Source organism: Bos mutus, chromosome 10, assembly GCF_027580195.1.
Source record: "Bos mutus isolate GX-2022 chromosome 10, NWIPB_WYAK_1.1, whole genome shotgun sequence".
In the NCBI taxonomy this organism is placed as follows: domain Eukaryota; kingdom Metazoa; phylum Chordata; class Mammalia; order Artiodactyla; family Bovidae; genus Bos; species Bos mutus.
In genome coordinates, this window is record NC_091626.1 from 97,146,696 (window position 1) to 97,161,123 (window position 14,428).

General features: G+C 52.4%; 1 protein-coding gene across 1 annotated transcript; it reads left to right on the forward strand.

Annotated features, from left to right (window-relative positions):
- Positions 1 to 594: 594 nt before the first annotated feature.
- On the forward strand, positions 595 to 7,300 carry ISM2 (isthmin 2). Its single transcript, XM_070378575.1, is given in 8 exon segments — positions 595 to 613; positions 1,521 to 1,789; positions 3,265 to 3,417; positions 3,420 to 3,630; positions 4,972 to 5,107; positions 6,502 to 6,524; positions 6,608 to 6,714; positions 6,716 to 7,300. Coding segments are annotated over 8 exon segments (1,362 nt in total). The 3' UTR covers positions 7,160 to 7,300.
- The last annotated feature ends 7,128 nt before the right edge of the window (positions 7,301 to 14,428 follow it).

Genomic DNA, 14,428 nt, shown 5'->3' on the forward strand with positions numbered 1-14,428 from the left:
AGAGGGGTCAAAGGGGAGAGATGTGAGAAATCAGACTGATTCAGTCCCTGACTTGTGCAGTAGACTCTCAGCGCTCTCACCTGTAGGGCTGGAGCATGATGATTAAGAGTGTGGACTCTAGGCCCAAGCTGTCTGGTTCAAATCCTGGTTCTCCCACTAAATGTCTGTGTCACTCCAGGCAAGTTACTTGCCCTTTCGGTGCCTTAGTTTTCATTATCAAAATGGAGATGACAGCTAGCACTGACATCTGAGGGTTTTGGGGAGGATGAAGCAAGCAATTAAGTATTTGGAATAGTGCTGGGCACACAGTGGATGCTGTGGAAGTGTTGGATAAGTAAAATTCTGACAGTCCTTCCAGGCAGGAATTATTGTCCTCATTTTGTTGATGGGAAATCACCAGATTGAATGAGCTGGTAAGAAGAACTGACTCTCCAGATCCATGTTTTCCAGTACTACCACACTGCCCAGCTAGGAAGTAGAAGGCAGGGTCAAGGCTGTGGCCTGGGTGAAGCAGGGTCCAGAGGCTCCCGGCCCCTGAGGCTCACGGGACAGAGCTGGACAGGCTCGTTCTGCCCTGGTGTAGGGACCTGGGCAATGGGGCTGCAGCCTGGAGGTAGGTGCTGAGCTCCCAGTGTCCCAGTCTGAGCAGAGAAGGCCAGAGAAAGAGCCAGAGACATCCAGGATCTACTTTCACTCACTACTTGCGCTGTAGCAAGGACAGGCCCAGTGTGGACCTCATGACACTGGCCAGCAGAGAGAATTGACTGGCAGACAGACGGACACACCCACAGCCTGGAAATCCGGGCCCCAGGTGGGCAGGCAAAGGAAGCTATAGCTGTGGTTAAGGATGCCAGGGAATACAGACCCTACATGGATGACTTGGGAAGGCCAGGTGGCAGGGGGGCGTCAGAGGGGAAGGGTCCAGGGCCGCTGCCCACACCTGTGTCAAGGCTCTCCGAGCCCCCTGCCCTGACCTGGGAGGGCCGGAGTGTCTGTTCTCTGACAAGGGCCCTGGGGGATTCTGAGGCTGCGAACTGGACTTTGGAATTGCTGCCTAAAACACCTCCCTTCCCCTCCAGGCCTCCGTTTCTTCCATCTGTGAAAGAGGAGGTGGGATTGTGCCTCTTCCGTGTGTAGAAACCTGATTTGACCCCTCCTCCTCATGCCTCACGTTGGCATCATTTCACCCGAGCGCTTTGGGGGCATCGTCCACCCTCTGAGGTGTCAGAGCAGACGTGGCTTTGTGTAATTAATTTATTATTTGGCTGTGCTGTGTCTTCGCCGTGCTGCTCAGGCTGTTCCTTGCAATCATGGGTTTAGTTGACCCACGGCCTGTGGGATCTCAGCTCCCCATCTAGGGGTCAAACCCGCGTCCCCTGCACCGGAAGGCAGATTCTTTACCACTGGACCACCAGGGAAGTCCCCAAACAGACATGTTTGGGTGCGTGGTCACAAGTGGGTATGTGACCTGGTCTGGCCCCAAACCTCCTGCCTCCCCCCTGCTCCCCACCCCCTCCCAGACTTTCCCAGGTCCACATGGGCCTTGACCTCAGCCTCCCCAGATCCCAGCTCTCCCAGAGAAGAGGAGGAGACCCCTCTGCTCTCCAGGGCCCACCTCCAGGCAGGGTCACGTCGACACAGATGTCGGGCGCTCCCTGAATCAGCACCCCTGGTCCTAGATAAGACGCCCTCACCTGGGACCCTGAAGGACGCTCCCTTGCTGCTGGAGCTGCAGAAATTGCCAGGATTGACCAATACAGATTTGAGTGCCTTGAACCCCAACATCCAGGTGAGGGCTACAAGGGCGGCCATGACCCAGCGGATTCCTGGAGAAAAGCTGGGCTCAACAGCTCAGCTCCGAGGTCAGGCATCTCATCCTGATCTCATCTCATCCTCATCTATTCCGTGGAGGACGGGGGTCCTGTGTGGGTCAGACAAGGTGACTCTCATGCCCCACCTATGGAGTAGGAGGAGTCGGGCTTCCCCACCTCTTAGCTGCAGACCATCACGTGGCTCTCACAGCCTCTATCGCCTAGATGTTGTTGTTCAGTCGCTCAGCTGTGTCCGACTCTTTGCAACCCCATGAGCTGCAGTATGCCAGGCTTCCCTGTCCTCCACTATCTCCTCGAGTTTGCTCAGATCATGTCCATTGAGTTGGTGATGTTATCTAATCATGTCTAGTTAGACCATAGCAAGGGGCAAACAGCACCAATCTGACAGGGCTATCATGAGGACTGAATGAGCAGAGAATGTTTCTTGAGTGGCAGGCGGTTCCTGGAATATGGGCAGAGTTCAAGTAGAAAGCCCTGAAGGTCTGATCTTCCCTGGCCAGGCCCACTCCTTACTACAGGCCCCTGAAGAAGAATAGGGTAGATCGCCCACCAGAGGGGCTTTATGGGAGAGAAAACTAGAGAGGTTGGTGGAATTCCAGCTTACAGTCTTCACTGTCAGCCCTGAATCCCTAAAGATAATAATTCCTGCATTTTGTGTACCATCTACAGCTTATAAAACACTTTCACTGAAAGAAAAAACCACAAAAATATGAAACACATAACATTCTAAAGTTGTTTAAAAGTATGCGTGTGTGTATCCGTATATCTAAACTTGGAGTGTTAATTACCAAAATGTTACCTGTCACAAATGGAATATGGGTGATTTCCCTTTTCTTTGTATTTTGTTGGTTCCCCCACCCAATTTTGTCCTTTGACCTCATGTTACTTCATAATAGCCCCAAAATGATGTTTTTAAAGTTCACATTCACATAAATGATTTCACGTTATTTATTTTCTGTCCACAAAGTGGTGAACAAGAGCCCTTCCCCGGGCTTCTGGGGGGTTTGTTGTCACTTGGTCTCATTTTCTGGCCCTACAATGAGGAAGTGGAGGTTCAGGGCTGTTGGTGGCCCCAGCAGCTGGGCAGTCTGTGGGCTGCTGGAGCCAGAATTCAAACCCAGCTTCTCATAAATGAGTGGATCTCCAACCTGGCACGTTAGAACTATCACATCTGGTCCCATCTCACACTTGTTAAATCTGTCTGGGGTGAGATTAGCGGGTCAGGAATCTCCCTCAAATTCTGATGCAAGGCCAGGGCTTAGGCTGTGACCCCAGCTGCCCCAGGGAGACCAAGAAGGTTGACCAGAAGAACGGGCTGGTTTAGAGAAGGGGTTGGACCTCTCCCCCTGACCCTAGGCCTATCATCTCCCTCCTCTTTGGAGCCTGGCTCTAAGGCCTCCCTCCGTGGCTGGGTGTGTCTGTCCCTCTGCAGGTGACTATCGACGTGGTAGTGGATCCCCAGGATGAGCTGGAGGTGGACCTGATGGCTGAGCCCAACAATCGCTGGTCCGAGGGCGCCCCCTGCTGGCTGCCTGCTGAGGAACTCTTCTGGCCTCTCTCCTGGGGCTACTCAGAGGGTGAGGAAGAGAGGCCCGTCTCAAGGGCAGAGCCTCAGGGGAAGAGCAGGAGGAGGAAGAGGAGGATGATCCCCCAGAGTACAGTGAGGGTGAGGACCAGGAGGACAGTGAGGAACACGGTAGAGATGATCAGGAGCCGGGCTTCAGTGGGGCCGCAGGAGGCTGGGAGCAGGGCCCACTGTCTCCCAGAGACTGGGCCTTTGAGGAGCCTGATCGCTACGGTGAGTACCCCCATCTTGACCTCCCTGGCTGCTGCCCCTGGAGGTCCTGAGCGGAAATAAGGGTGACAGCTTCCTGGGCAGGGGCAGTTGTGGAAGTCTGGAGCTTAGGCCCTGTACCAACACCATCATCAGCTCAATAGTAACACCCAAGGCTTGCAAAGGCTTTTATTTTTTAAACATTTGACTCTACAATAGCCCTGAGATCCCTTAAGCAAAACAGGCATTTGTTAATAATATTTATTTACATCTATCAGTTTTCCAACAAATTAAGAAATATTATAAATCCCACCACTCACAACTGACCTCAGACTGTGTGAGTCTGAATCCTGGGTCTGCTGCTTACCAGCTGAGTGACCTTGGGCAAGTTACTTAACCTCCTGGGCCTCGCTTCCTTCCTCTACAAAATGGAGATGGGCACCACCCTTACTACTTGGAACTAAGTGTAGAGAGTGGTGAGTTAATGCTTTTAAAGTCTAAGTACATAGTAAACAAGGTATTGGCGATGATTATTTTAGAAAGCAAGATGACAACACAGACTGTTCAGAAAATATCACCTGAAACCTGCCCCCCCCACCCCCCGCCCCGCCACCATGACAGGCATTTTTATTTTTGCGTGTTGCAGTTCCGGTTTTCCCTGGGTAAGAATGTTTCACGCAGTGTTACAGCTGTACTTTCCAGAGCCCTAGTGACACATCATTGGTTCAGACTAAGTCATAGCAGGCTTTCCCTGTTTTACCAGAGTCACGTAAGCTAACAGGCAGAATTTTCATGATTTTCGACATTTCTTCTATTGATTTTTCTTAATCACTTGGTGCCAGCCTGTTCAGACCTGCCTGGGAAGTGAGGAGAGGGCCAGGCATGTGTGTTGAGTACTTCAGGGGTTCCAGTGAGAGCCCTGGTGCATTTCGGGTCCCTCAGAGCAGGACTGGGTCACTAACGTGGGGAGCAGGGACATTCTTTAATACCCCAAATGCCAGGAAAGTATTGTCAACTATGGTTTTGATTGCCATAAAAGTGTAGCTTAAAGATGTAGGCGGACTTTTCCAAGGTCCCCAGCAGCGATCAAGTGGCCTCCAGATAGCTTTGCTCTGTGTTGCTATATGGGCACAGAAGGGGTGACTGGGGTTTGTGACACCTCCTGCATTTGCCCAAGTGTTCACTGCACAGGGGTGCCAAGCTGAACAGGTGAGTGGGGCTGAAATTGGACCCCTGCTTCATCCACTAGGGGAGTCCTGGCCCCAGGGCTGCGTCCTGCAGAGGAAGGGGGTGCCTTTTGCTAATTCACACCAGGGCACCTCATGGGCTCTGCCCACTCACACCTGGCTCCCTGCCTTGACCCAGACTATGAGCTTCAGGAGGAGTGGAGCCCCTGGTCTCTCTGCAGTGGGAGCTGTGGCAGTGGCCAGCAGAGGACTCAGCCCTGCAGCTACACCTGCATTGCCTCCAAGTCCTGCGCCTGCGACCTGCCCCCGTCCTGGTGAGATGAGCCCCAGCGCCTGCAGAGGGAGTGGCTTGCACTGTCTGAGCCTTGTACAGGGTGGACTCGGGAGAGGGGAGCCAGGAAGCTCACAAACGTGGTGGTCCTGCCCCGTCCCAGGTGGCTGTGGGCACCACAAGCCTAGTGAAGGCTGGCGCCCACTGGGGGCACAGACATGCCCTGTGGCACCACCAGCCTGGTCTCCTCTGTTCCCCAAGGTGCCGAGGACAAGGACCCCTTGGGCTTCCACAGTGAGAGGTGGCAGCCCCTGGCGATGCTATGGACACGCTCCACCCAGGTCAGTGTGGGGGGCTAGCCCTGTCCTCTGGGGGTCTGGAGGAGAACCTCTCTCGGAAGGGTGGAACCTCACTGCACTGGCAGGAATAGTGCCTCCTGGATGCAGAGCACATCTTTCAGCTGGAAGGTTAGCCTCCCCAGCAAGGGGACCGTAGCACTTCTGAGCAACCCCCTTGCCAGGCCCACTGGCCTTTCCCAGCCTGATATTCCTGCTGAGAAGGTCTTGAGGGGAGCCACAGAGCTTGGGAGATCATCCAGGGGAACAGAACAGGACAGGGACCTTGTAGCTTGCCCTCCCTGGTCACTCTTGGATGCTCCTGGCAAGCTCTGTCTGGGGAGCAGGTGCTGTCAAAACTGGTCAGGGTCCAGAGCTCCAGACCGCTCCTTTCCAGCAGTGAGGAGCAGGCCACGCTTTCACCAGCACACTCCCCATCTGTGTCCCTGGCGCTCATCTGCACCCCCAAGGAGGCAGGCAGCTGCCAGCAGCCTCCTTGCAGTTGACTCCTGTGCTCCATGCTGCAGAAGCTCGCTGAGCCAGGAAGGTGCACCCAGCCCTGTGGCGGGCAGGAGATTCCCAGAAGACTTAAGTCCGGTCCCAGCCTTCAAGGGGCTCGGGTCTTAGAGGGAAAGATGCACAGGACCAACTTAGGCCCAACACTGCCAAGTGGGCCCTAACGGTCTGGAGCAAAGAGGAAGGAGCAGTTTGTTCTGTGTGGTCAGAGAAGCCACATTTCCCAACAGAGGGAGAGAGGAGGAGGGCAGCATAGACACAGGGACCGCTGGGGGCCCAGAAGGATAGAGTGAACCTGAGAAGGGTAAGGTTAAGAACAGGAATAGGCCAGTGAGAGTGGTTAAAACAGGGAAATATTTTCTTACCGGGAGACTGAAACAGCTGTCCCTGCCCCCTACCACCCCAGCTCCTTCCCCAAGATCCCAGGATCTTTCCCACCACCCCGCATCTAAAAGGACAAAGGGTAGCTCATCGGGGCTTGCTGGCCCCCTCCTCTAGCCCCTTGGCCGTTGTCCATGTGGTCATGGCATGTTGCTTCAGCTTGCCTGCGTGGTGATATGTGGTCTCTCCCGACCGTGTTGGCCAGGTCGTTCTGCCCCCAGCTCGGGTGTGAGTACCTCCCCGCCTACCCGTTAAGATGCCTCCAAGCCACACCTTTGTACTGGCCCTTGAGTAACCCCCACCCCACCCAGGGGCTGACCGGTCCCTTGTTCCCCTGCCACCTCCCCTGCCCTCTGCAAATGTGGACAGCTGTGAAAAGTGGCTGAACTGCAAGAGTGACTTCCTGGCCAAGTACCTGAAGCCAGGTGCTGCGGGCCCTGCCCAGCTGCCCATGCGCATACGCGTTGGAGGCCGTGTCCAGCGCCGTGAGCCTGTGGGAGGAGCATCAAGGCCGCAGCTTCCGCTGGAGGGATGCCGGCGGCCCGTGCGAGCGCCTGGACGAGTACCGGTCCACAGCCCCTTCTGCCTGCGCTCTCTGCAGCACGCCGGCAGCCCAGCACTGCTGCTACGACGTGAGCAGCCGGCTGCTGACCCGGGGCAAGGGTGCCGGCGCGCCCGACTTGGTCAGCACCGACGTCTCGCCCGAGCTTCACTTCAAGGTGGACACGCTGCCCTGGATCCCGTGTAAGGCGGACTGCACCCACTACCACGCGGTGCGGCCCGCCAACAATGGCCGAGCCTGCGCGGACAACCCTCCCGAGGAGGAGTACCTGGCCCAGTTGCAGGAAGCCAAGGAGTACTAACGAGAGGCTGCCGCGCTGGACAACGTTTCCTCGCAGGACCCCCGCCTTCGCCCCACCTCTGCCCAGACCTGGTGAGGCCGGCCTGGAGCCTCGAGCCCTCTGCCTGGGAACCTGGGGCGGGCAGGTCAGCACGGTGTGGGGTCGGCTTAAAAGGTGTGTAAGGGGCCCAGGGGGAGGAGCTCCGCCCCCTCCAGGGGCCCAGGGGGAGGCCGCAGGGGCTGCCGGGAAATGCGTAGTCTGTGGAGAAACTCCCAACACGCCTGACCACCCGTTTTTCTCCCTTGGCATGGGAGCAGGGGTGAGCCGGGATCTCCACACGCAGGGGTGATTCCCGGAACCTGCGTTAAGTCCCCCAAAAGCCCCAGACCCGAGGGCCAGCCCTGCCACCCCCGCGGCCCGCCGCCGACGCCGCCCTCGGGCCAGCTGCCTTCCTCGGCTCTGAGCGGTGGCACGTGGCCGTCTTGCCCACCCCTGCTGGGAGGGTGGTCATCAGCCCTCCCACGGCTGCTTCCCATGGAGGTTCCAGTGGAGACCACCTCAGTCTAGGGCCGAAGGTCCGCTGTGGAAACATAAGTGGATAGGCTGAGGCAGCCAAGACGAGGCAGGATATCAGAGTGGGGCAGGGATCGACCAGTTCTAGGGGCTTTCTTTGTCCAGCTCACCTCTGTTCTATCCAACTCGTAGGAATATTGTGGGGCTGGGAGATCACACCACCCTGACTGAGCACAGGGTCAGGCCTGGGGAGGACTCGGAACCAAAGCAGGGTGGGTCAGGTGCTGGTAGGGCGAGCTGGTAGATCAGTTCTCCGGGTGTGTAGGTAGGTGTGTAGATGTGTGTTAGGGGACAGCCCTGGTGTGTCTGTGTCTGTGTATTAGGGGACAGCCCTGGTTTACAGTGTTTGGGCAATTTCTGTGGTGTAAACATACCCACTGTGGCCCACTTCAAGCTCCCAAGGTGATGTCGCTGAATGCACTGAGCTCAGACCTGGGAAGAGACGTGTATGATCAGCTCTGCTAGCACCTTCTGCCTCTTCCCTGCCTCCCCTCACCTTCACCTCCCTCTCCCCTCTGCAGCCATACTTCTTTGCCTTCTGTGGGTTGAAATGCTGATGTCCCAGTTGTCTCTGTTCACAAAAGCCTCTAAAAGGCTGGTCACTAACCCTTAGACAGCTGCCTGAAGCTCTCTGGGAACTTCAGCAACAAAGCACTTTATTTTCTAATTCTGTCTGATAAAGAATTTGAGTTCCCAGGGGAGCAGAGAACTGTAGGGAGCCCTTGCTGACCTCTTAAGCCAAGCTTGCCTGGGCTGTGTTTGTAATTACCTAACCCAGCTGAGCTTCCCAGGTGGCGCTAGTGGTAAAGAACCCGCCTGCCAGTGCAGGTAAACAGAGGAGATGAGGGTTCAATCCCTGGGTCAGGAAGACCCTCTGGAGGAGGGTATGGCAACTCACTCCAGTACTCTTGCCTGGAGAATCCCATGGACAGAGGAGCCTGGCGGGCTACAGTCCATGGGGTCGCAGAGTCAGACATGACTGATGTGACTTAACACACATACAACCCAGCTGGGCAGACAGAGATCCGGGGTGCAGAGCTTACATGGGTTAGGTTATCTTTACTCAGACTCATAAAGGGTTACCTGAGAGGCAAGGAAGAGCTAGCAGGACCTCAGGGGCACATTCAGAGTCCTTTGGTCAGAGAGAGAAATTATATTGACACCAGAGGAAGTGGCCCTACTTCCCCAAGGAACTTGCTGCACGGGGATCTGATGCAGAGTTGTCCCAAGGACTACCCCTAAAAGATGGCCAAGGTGGACCTGTACCCTGCCTTAGTTGGTACCCTTACCATACACTCCACTGTCACTCCAAGCATTTGGGGAAGTCACATCAGGAAGCCAAATGAGACAAGGTCTGTTCAGAGCCGCTACCTGGAGAAGCTCAGAGAGGCAGATGTTTCCAGTTACCATCACACCTAAAGGTAAGTGTGTTAGTCTGGTCTGGGATCACAATCTAACAATGCTGGTGCAACTAGAATATTACAGGATCAAAGAGGGCAGCATCTCAGGTCCCTAGATGGGAACCAAGTTCCCTTCCCCGTCTCTTGAATGGGGAATTCAATAGGATTAGCACTAGGGAAGCCTACGATTAGCACAGGAATGTTTTAATTATGTTTTAGCAGAAACTTAAAAAAGATACACCAGAGTCTGTTTTCACAGGAAACTAATTTTCCTCCTAATATAATTTACCTTGACACTTAAATACACTATCTAAATTTAATCTATACCTAATGCTGATCCCATGCAAAAAAGATCTTCACAACCCAGATAATCACGATGGTGTGATCACCTAGAACCAGACATCCTGGAATGTGAAGTCAAGTGGGCCTTAGGAAGCATCACTACAAACAAAGCTAGTGGAGATGATGGAATTCCAGTTGAGCTGTTTCAAATCCTGGAAGATGATGCTGTGCAAGTGCTGCACTCAATTTTCCAGCAAATTTGGAAAACTCAGCACTGGCCACAGGACTGGAAAACGTCAGTTTTCATTCCAATCCCAAATAAAGGCAATGCCAAAGAATGCTCTACCGCACAGTTGCACTTATCTCACATGCTAGTAAAGTAATGCTCAAAATTCTCCAAGCCAGGCTTCAACAATACGTGAACCGTGAACTTCCAGATGTTCAAGCTGGATTTAGAAAAGGCAGAGGAACCAGAGATCAAATTGCCAACATCCGCTGGATCATCGAAAAAGCAAGAGAGTTCTGGAAAAACATCTATTTCTGCTTGATTGACTATGCCAAAGCCTTTGACTGTGTGGATCACAATAAACTGTGGAAAATTCTGAAAGAGATGGGAATACCAGACCACCTGACCTGCCTCTTGAGAAATCTGCATGCAGGTCAGAAGCAACAGTTAGAACTGGACATGGAACAACAGACTGGTTCCAAATAGGAAAAGGAGTTCGTCAAGGCTGTATTGACAAGGCTGTGGTGACTATTGACAATAGTCACCCTGCTTATTTAACTTATATGCAGAGTACATCATGAGAAATGCTGGGCTGGAGGAAGCACAAGCTGGAATCAAGATTGCCTGGGAGAAATATCAATAACCTTAGATATGCAGATGACACCACCCTTATGGCAGAAAGTGAAGAGGAACTAAAAAGCCTCTTGATGAAAGTGAAAGAGGAGAGTGAAAAAGTTGACTTAAAGCTCAACATTCAGAAAACGAAGATCATGGCATCTGGTCCCATCACTTCATGGCAAATAGATGGGGAAACAGTGGCAGACTTTATTTTTTTGGGCTCCACAATCACTACAGATGGTGACTGCAGCCATGAAATTAAAAGACTTGTTCCTTGGAAGAAAAGCTATGACTAAACTAGACAGCATATTCAAAAGCAGAGACATTACTTTGACAACAAAGGTCCGTCTAGTCAAGGCTATGATTTTTCCAGTAGTCATGGGATGTGAGAGTTGGACTATAAAGAAAGCTGAGCGCCGAAGAATTGATGCTTTTGAACTATGGTGTTGGAGAAGATTCTTGAGAGTCCCTTGGACTGCAAGGAGATCCAACCAGTCCATCCTAAAGGAGATCACTCCTGGGTGTTCATTGGAAGGACTGATGCTGAAGCTGAAACTCCAATACTTTGGCCACCTGATGCCAAGAGCTGACTCATTTGACCCTGATGCTGGAAAAGATTGAGGGCAGGAGAAGGGGACGACAGAGGATGAGATGGTTGGTTGGCATCACCAGCTCAATGGATACGAGTTTGAGTAGACTCCGGGAGTTGGTGATGGACAGGGAGGCCTGGCATGCTGCAGTCCACGGGGTCGCAAAGAGTCAGAAACGACTGAGCGACTGAACTGAACTGAATGCTCATCCCCCTCCTTTCTAATATAATTTACCTTGGCACTTAAATACACTATCTAAATTTAATCTATATGTGCTGCTAAGTTGCTTCAGTCGTGTCTGACTCTGTGCGACCCCAAAGACGGCAGCCCACACCAGGCTCCCCCGTCCCTGGGATTCTCCATGCTTGGCAATTATGCAGCCCCATTTTTAAATCTGTAATCTAAGTGATACTCTAAATTGCTACTGTGTCAAGCCACAGATGAGAGAAACTAAAAGGGGGGCTGGAAAGGAGCTTTGAAGGACTGGGGTGTTGATCAGCTATAAAACAGTGTTTATTCAAACTGTACAAAGGAGAAAGAGACACTGTGCAGGTGGCTGCGGGCTTAGGGAACACCTGTGTGTGAGGAGAAACAGTTGCAGCGGGGGCACTGACCCTGCTAAATGGAGGATTTTAGGAGTGGCTGGTGTCAAAGCTGGGAGGAGCCCAGGAAATAAAGAGAGGGCCCTCCCCTGCTGTGGTCCAGTGTAGGCTGTCCTAGCTCACCTGGCTGTTATTCTTGTCTTGGACCCCGGGAGCCATCTGTGACCACACATCCAGCAAGAACACCACCGCTGTTTCTAACTTAGCTGCCTTGGCCACCTGGATGGCTTTGCCCCATTCCCCCCACCCTGGGTTACCTCATAAAGGTCTTTTGCCAGGCAAGACTGGTCACATTGAATTCTAACTAGTGTTTAAACAACCCATAGTACAAACCTGCCAGATCCTGCTGATGGTCCTGGTCTCTTGGCAGACAGGATGTTTCAGCTCCTTTGTCTCATTATTCACAAAAGGGACTCAGATGTGCTTCCTTGTTTCCTCCATTACAGTTAGATTTTCTTAACATGTTGAAGTGCTCCTCAAAATCCTTCCTTGGTATCAATGTCACCTGGGATATTAAAATGTAAGCTCACGGCTACACCCCACACCCAGGACGAGTCACTGGGGTAGAGTCCACTCTCCTGCATTTAACAGGTTCCTCTCAGGTAGTACTTTAGTTGAGGTGAACCCTTAGCCTAGGATTTGGAATTTGGCCAGTTAACCAGCTTTCCTGCTTAAAGGAAAACTGGGGGCCTGGGAGCCCAGACGTCAGCAGGAAAGGGATCTTCCCAACCTAGGGACCAAACCCAGGTCTCCCACACTGCAGGCGGATTCTTTACCAGCTGAACTACCAGGGAATCCCCAGGTAACATGCTGCCAGGTGCCAGAACTTCTCTGTCCATCTCTAATGCTCTCGTGAGTGCTAAGTCGCTTCAGTCGTGTCTGACTCTTCATGACCCTATGGACCAGGCTCCTCTGTCCATGGGATTCTCCAGGCAAGAATACTGGAGTGGGTTGCCATGCCCTTCTCCGGGGGATCTTCCTGACCCAGGGATAGGTCTCCTGCATTGGCAGGTGGGGTCTTTACCACTGTTACCCCCTGGAAGCCCCTAATGCTCTCATAGTTAGCTATTACACCCATTTTACAGATGAGGAAATTTGTCCAGTTTGTTAGGTGGTGATATTTACAATTGAAACCCAAGCCAAAGTTTCTAGCTCTGGCATTCTGCTTTTTAGGCTCTGATACCTAACCAAATGCTGTCAGTGAGACCGAAGTGGTAAAAATTGTAACAGCATCAGTACTGGGGATGTGAATGTTGCTGAGCTCTCACATGACAGCTACTTTGCCTGGTGCTTTTTTACTAAGGCACTTGTAAACTTTGCTTCAGAGTTTTCCTAGGTATTCTGGAATTGGTAATTTTCCAGCCAGGTGTGAAAGTGGTGCTTCTTTGTTACCAGTCTCTGTGTTAGAAGGGGGTCCGTTTGTGTTTTTTTTTTGCCACACCACATAGCATGTGCTATCTTTAGTTCCCTGACTAGGGAATGAACCTGTACCCCCTGCATTGGAAATGCTGAGTCTTAACCACTGGACCACCAGGGCAGTTCCACAGAGTTCTTGATTTGATACAAGCTAGAGTCCAGATACTTTATTTTTTATAAAAGTACTTTTCGGACCCCCCAGGCAGCAGACATAATGCCCAATTAGACGAAGATTGCTTCAGTCCAGCACTTGAGTATTTCAAGCCAGGGGGTGGGGGGATCTTGGGGGTTCTAAATTATCCAGACCAGTACTGACTTTCTGCTTTAATTACATTTTGACCAGCTCATATTGGTAGGCTTAGCCTGCAGGGATCCATGCCACTTAATAAAACAGGCAAAAATAGATGAAGGAAAGCGCTGTGGCTGCAGGGAATGGTGTCTGGATCAGAAGACGCTGACTCACCCCAGGGTGGACCCGGGTGGGACTGGTCCAGGAAATGACCCTCCCTGTGCAGGCAGTTGGGCTTCACCCGTGGTGCTAGTGGTAAAGAACCTGCCTGCCATCGCAGGAGACATGAGATGCAGGTTTGATCTCTGGGTCAGGAAGATACCCTGGGGGAGGGCATGGCGGCCCAGGCAACTATTCTTGCCTGGAGAACCCCCATGGACAGAGGAGCCTGGCAGGCTACAGTCCATAAGGTTGCAAAGCTGGGACATGACTAAACACGCATGCATGTAGGTAGCTTTTCACTACCTGGAATACGGCAGCCTGGACCCCACTAAGGTCAGTAGCACTGACCACTCGGTCAGTGGTCAGAAGCTTGTTTAATGGAACCAGGTATTTCAAAATACTCTTAACAAGGATTTTCAATTTTTCCTCTTTCTGGGAGTAATAGGCCTGGAATGTCCTACTCCAGGAGGGATGCCTAACATGCTAGAAATGTAGCTGCTGTGGGGATGAATGCAATGACAAGGCAGTAGGCAAGTTTGGACTTGAGCATTGGCTCTGCAGTTTCTCTGCTAAATTATCTGTGGTAGGATCTGGGGTATCCATTAAGAAACACAAGGACCAGGTTCTTATAAAACAGAAATGGTGGTAGTATCTATCTCACAGGGCGGTTGTGGGGGCTAATGAAGTTACTGTAAGGAAACTGCTTAGTGCAGTGTCTGGAACGTAGAAACTGCTCAATAAACAGAACCTCAGTGAACAGAACCCCAGGATCCACAGGGTGGGGAATCTCTGTCTGCATCTCAAACCAGCGCCTGGTGATCATCTTTTTGCAAGAGGGTAAGAGGCCATGGGGAGTGGGAGCCCCAGGATGCCACCTCCACCAGCCATGGAGTTTATTGGTACTGTTTACCGCAGAGTACCATCCCCACCCCTGCCAGGCTACATTTGACTGCCCTTTTTTGCCAGTCTTCATTATGAAAGGATGTGAGCTCAGGAATGCTTGCTGGTGAGAAGCAGGCTCCCTTCATGCCTCTTGATTATGTACATTTAGCCAGAAGAAGACAAAACCCTTTTTAACCTTCAGGGGAACTCTAATACCAGCCACCCCATCAACACAGGTTCCAGACATGCA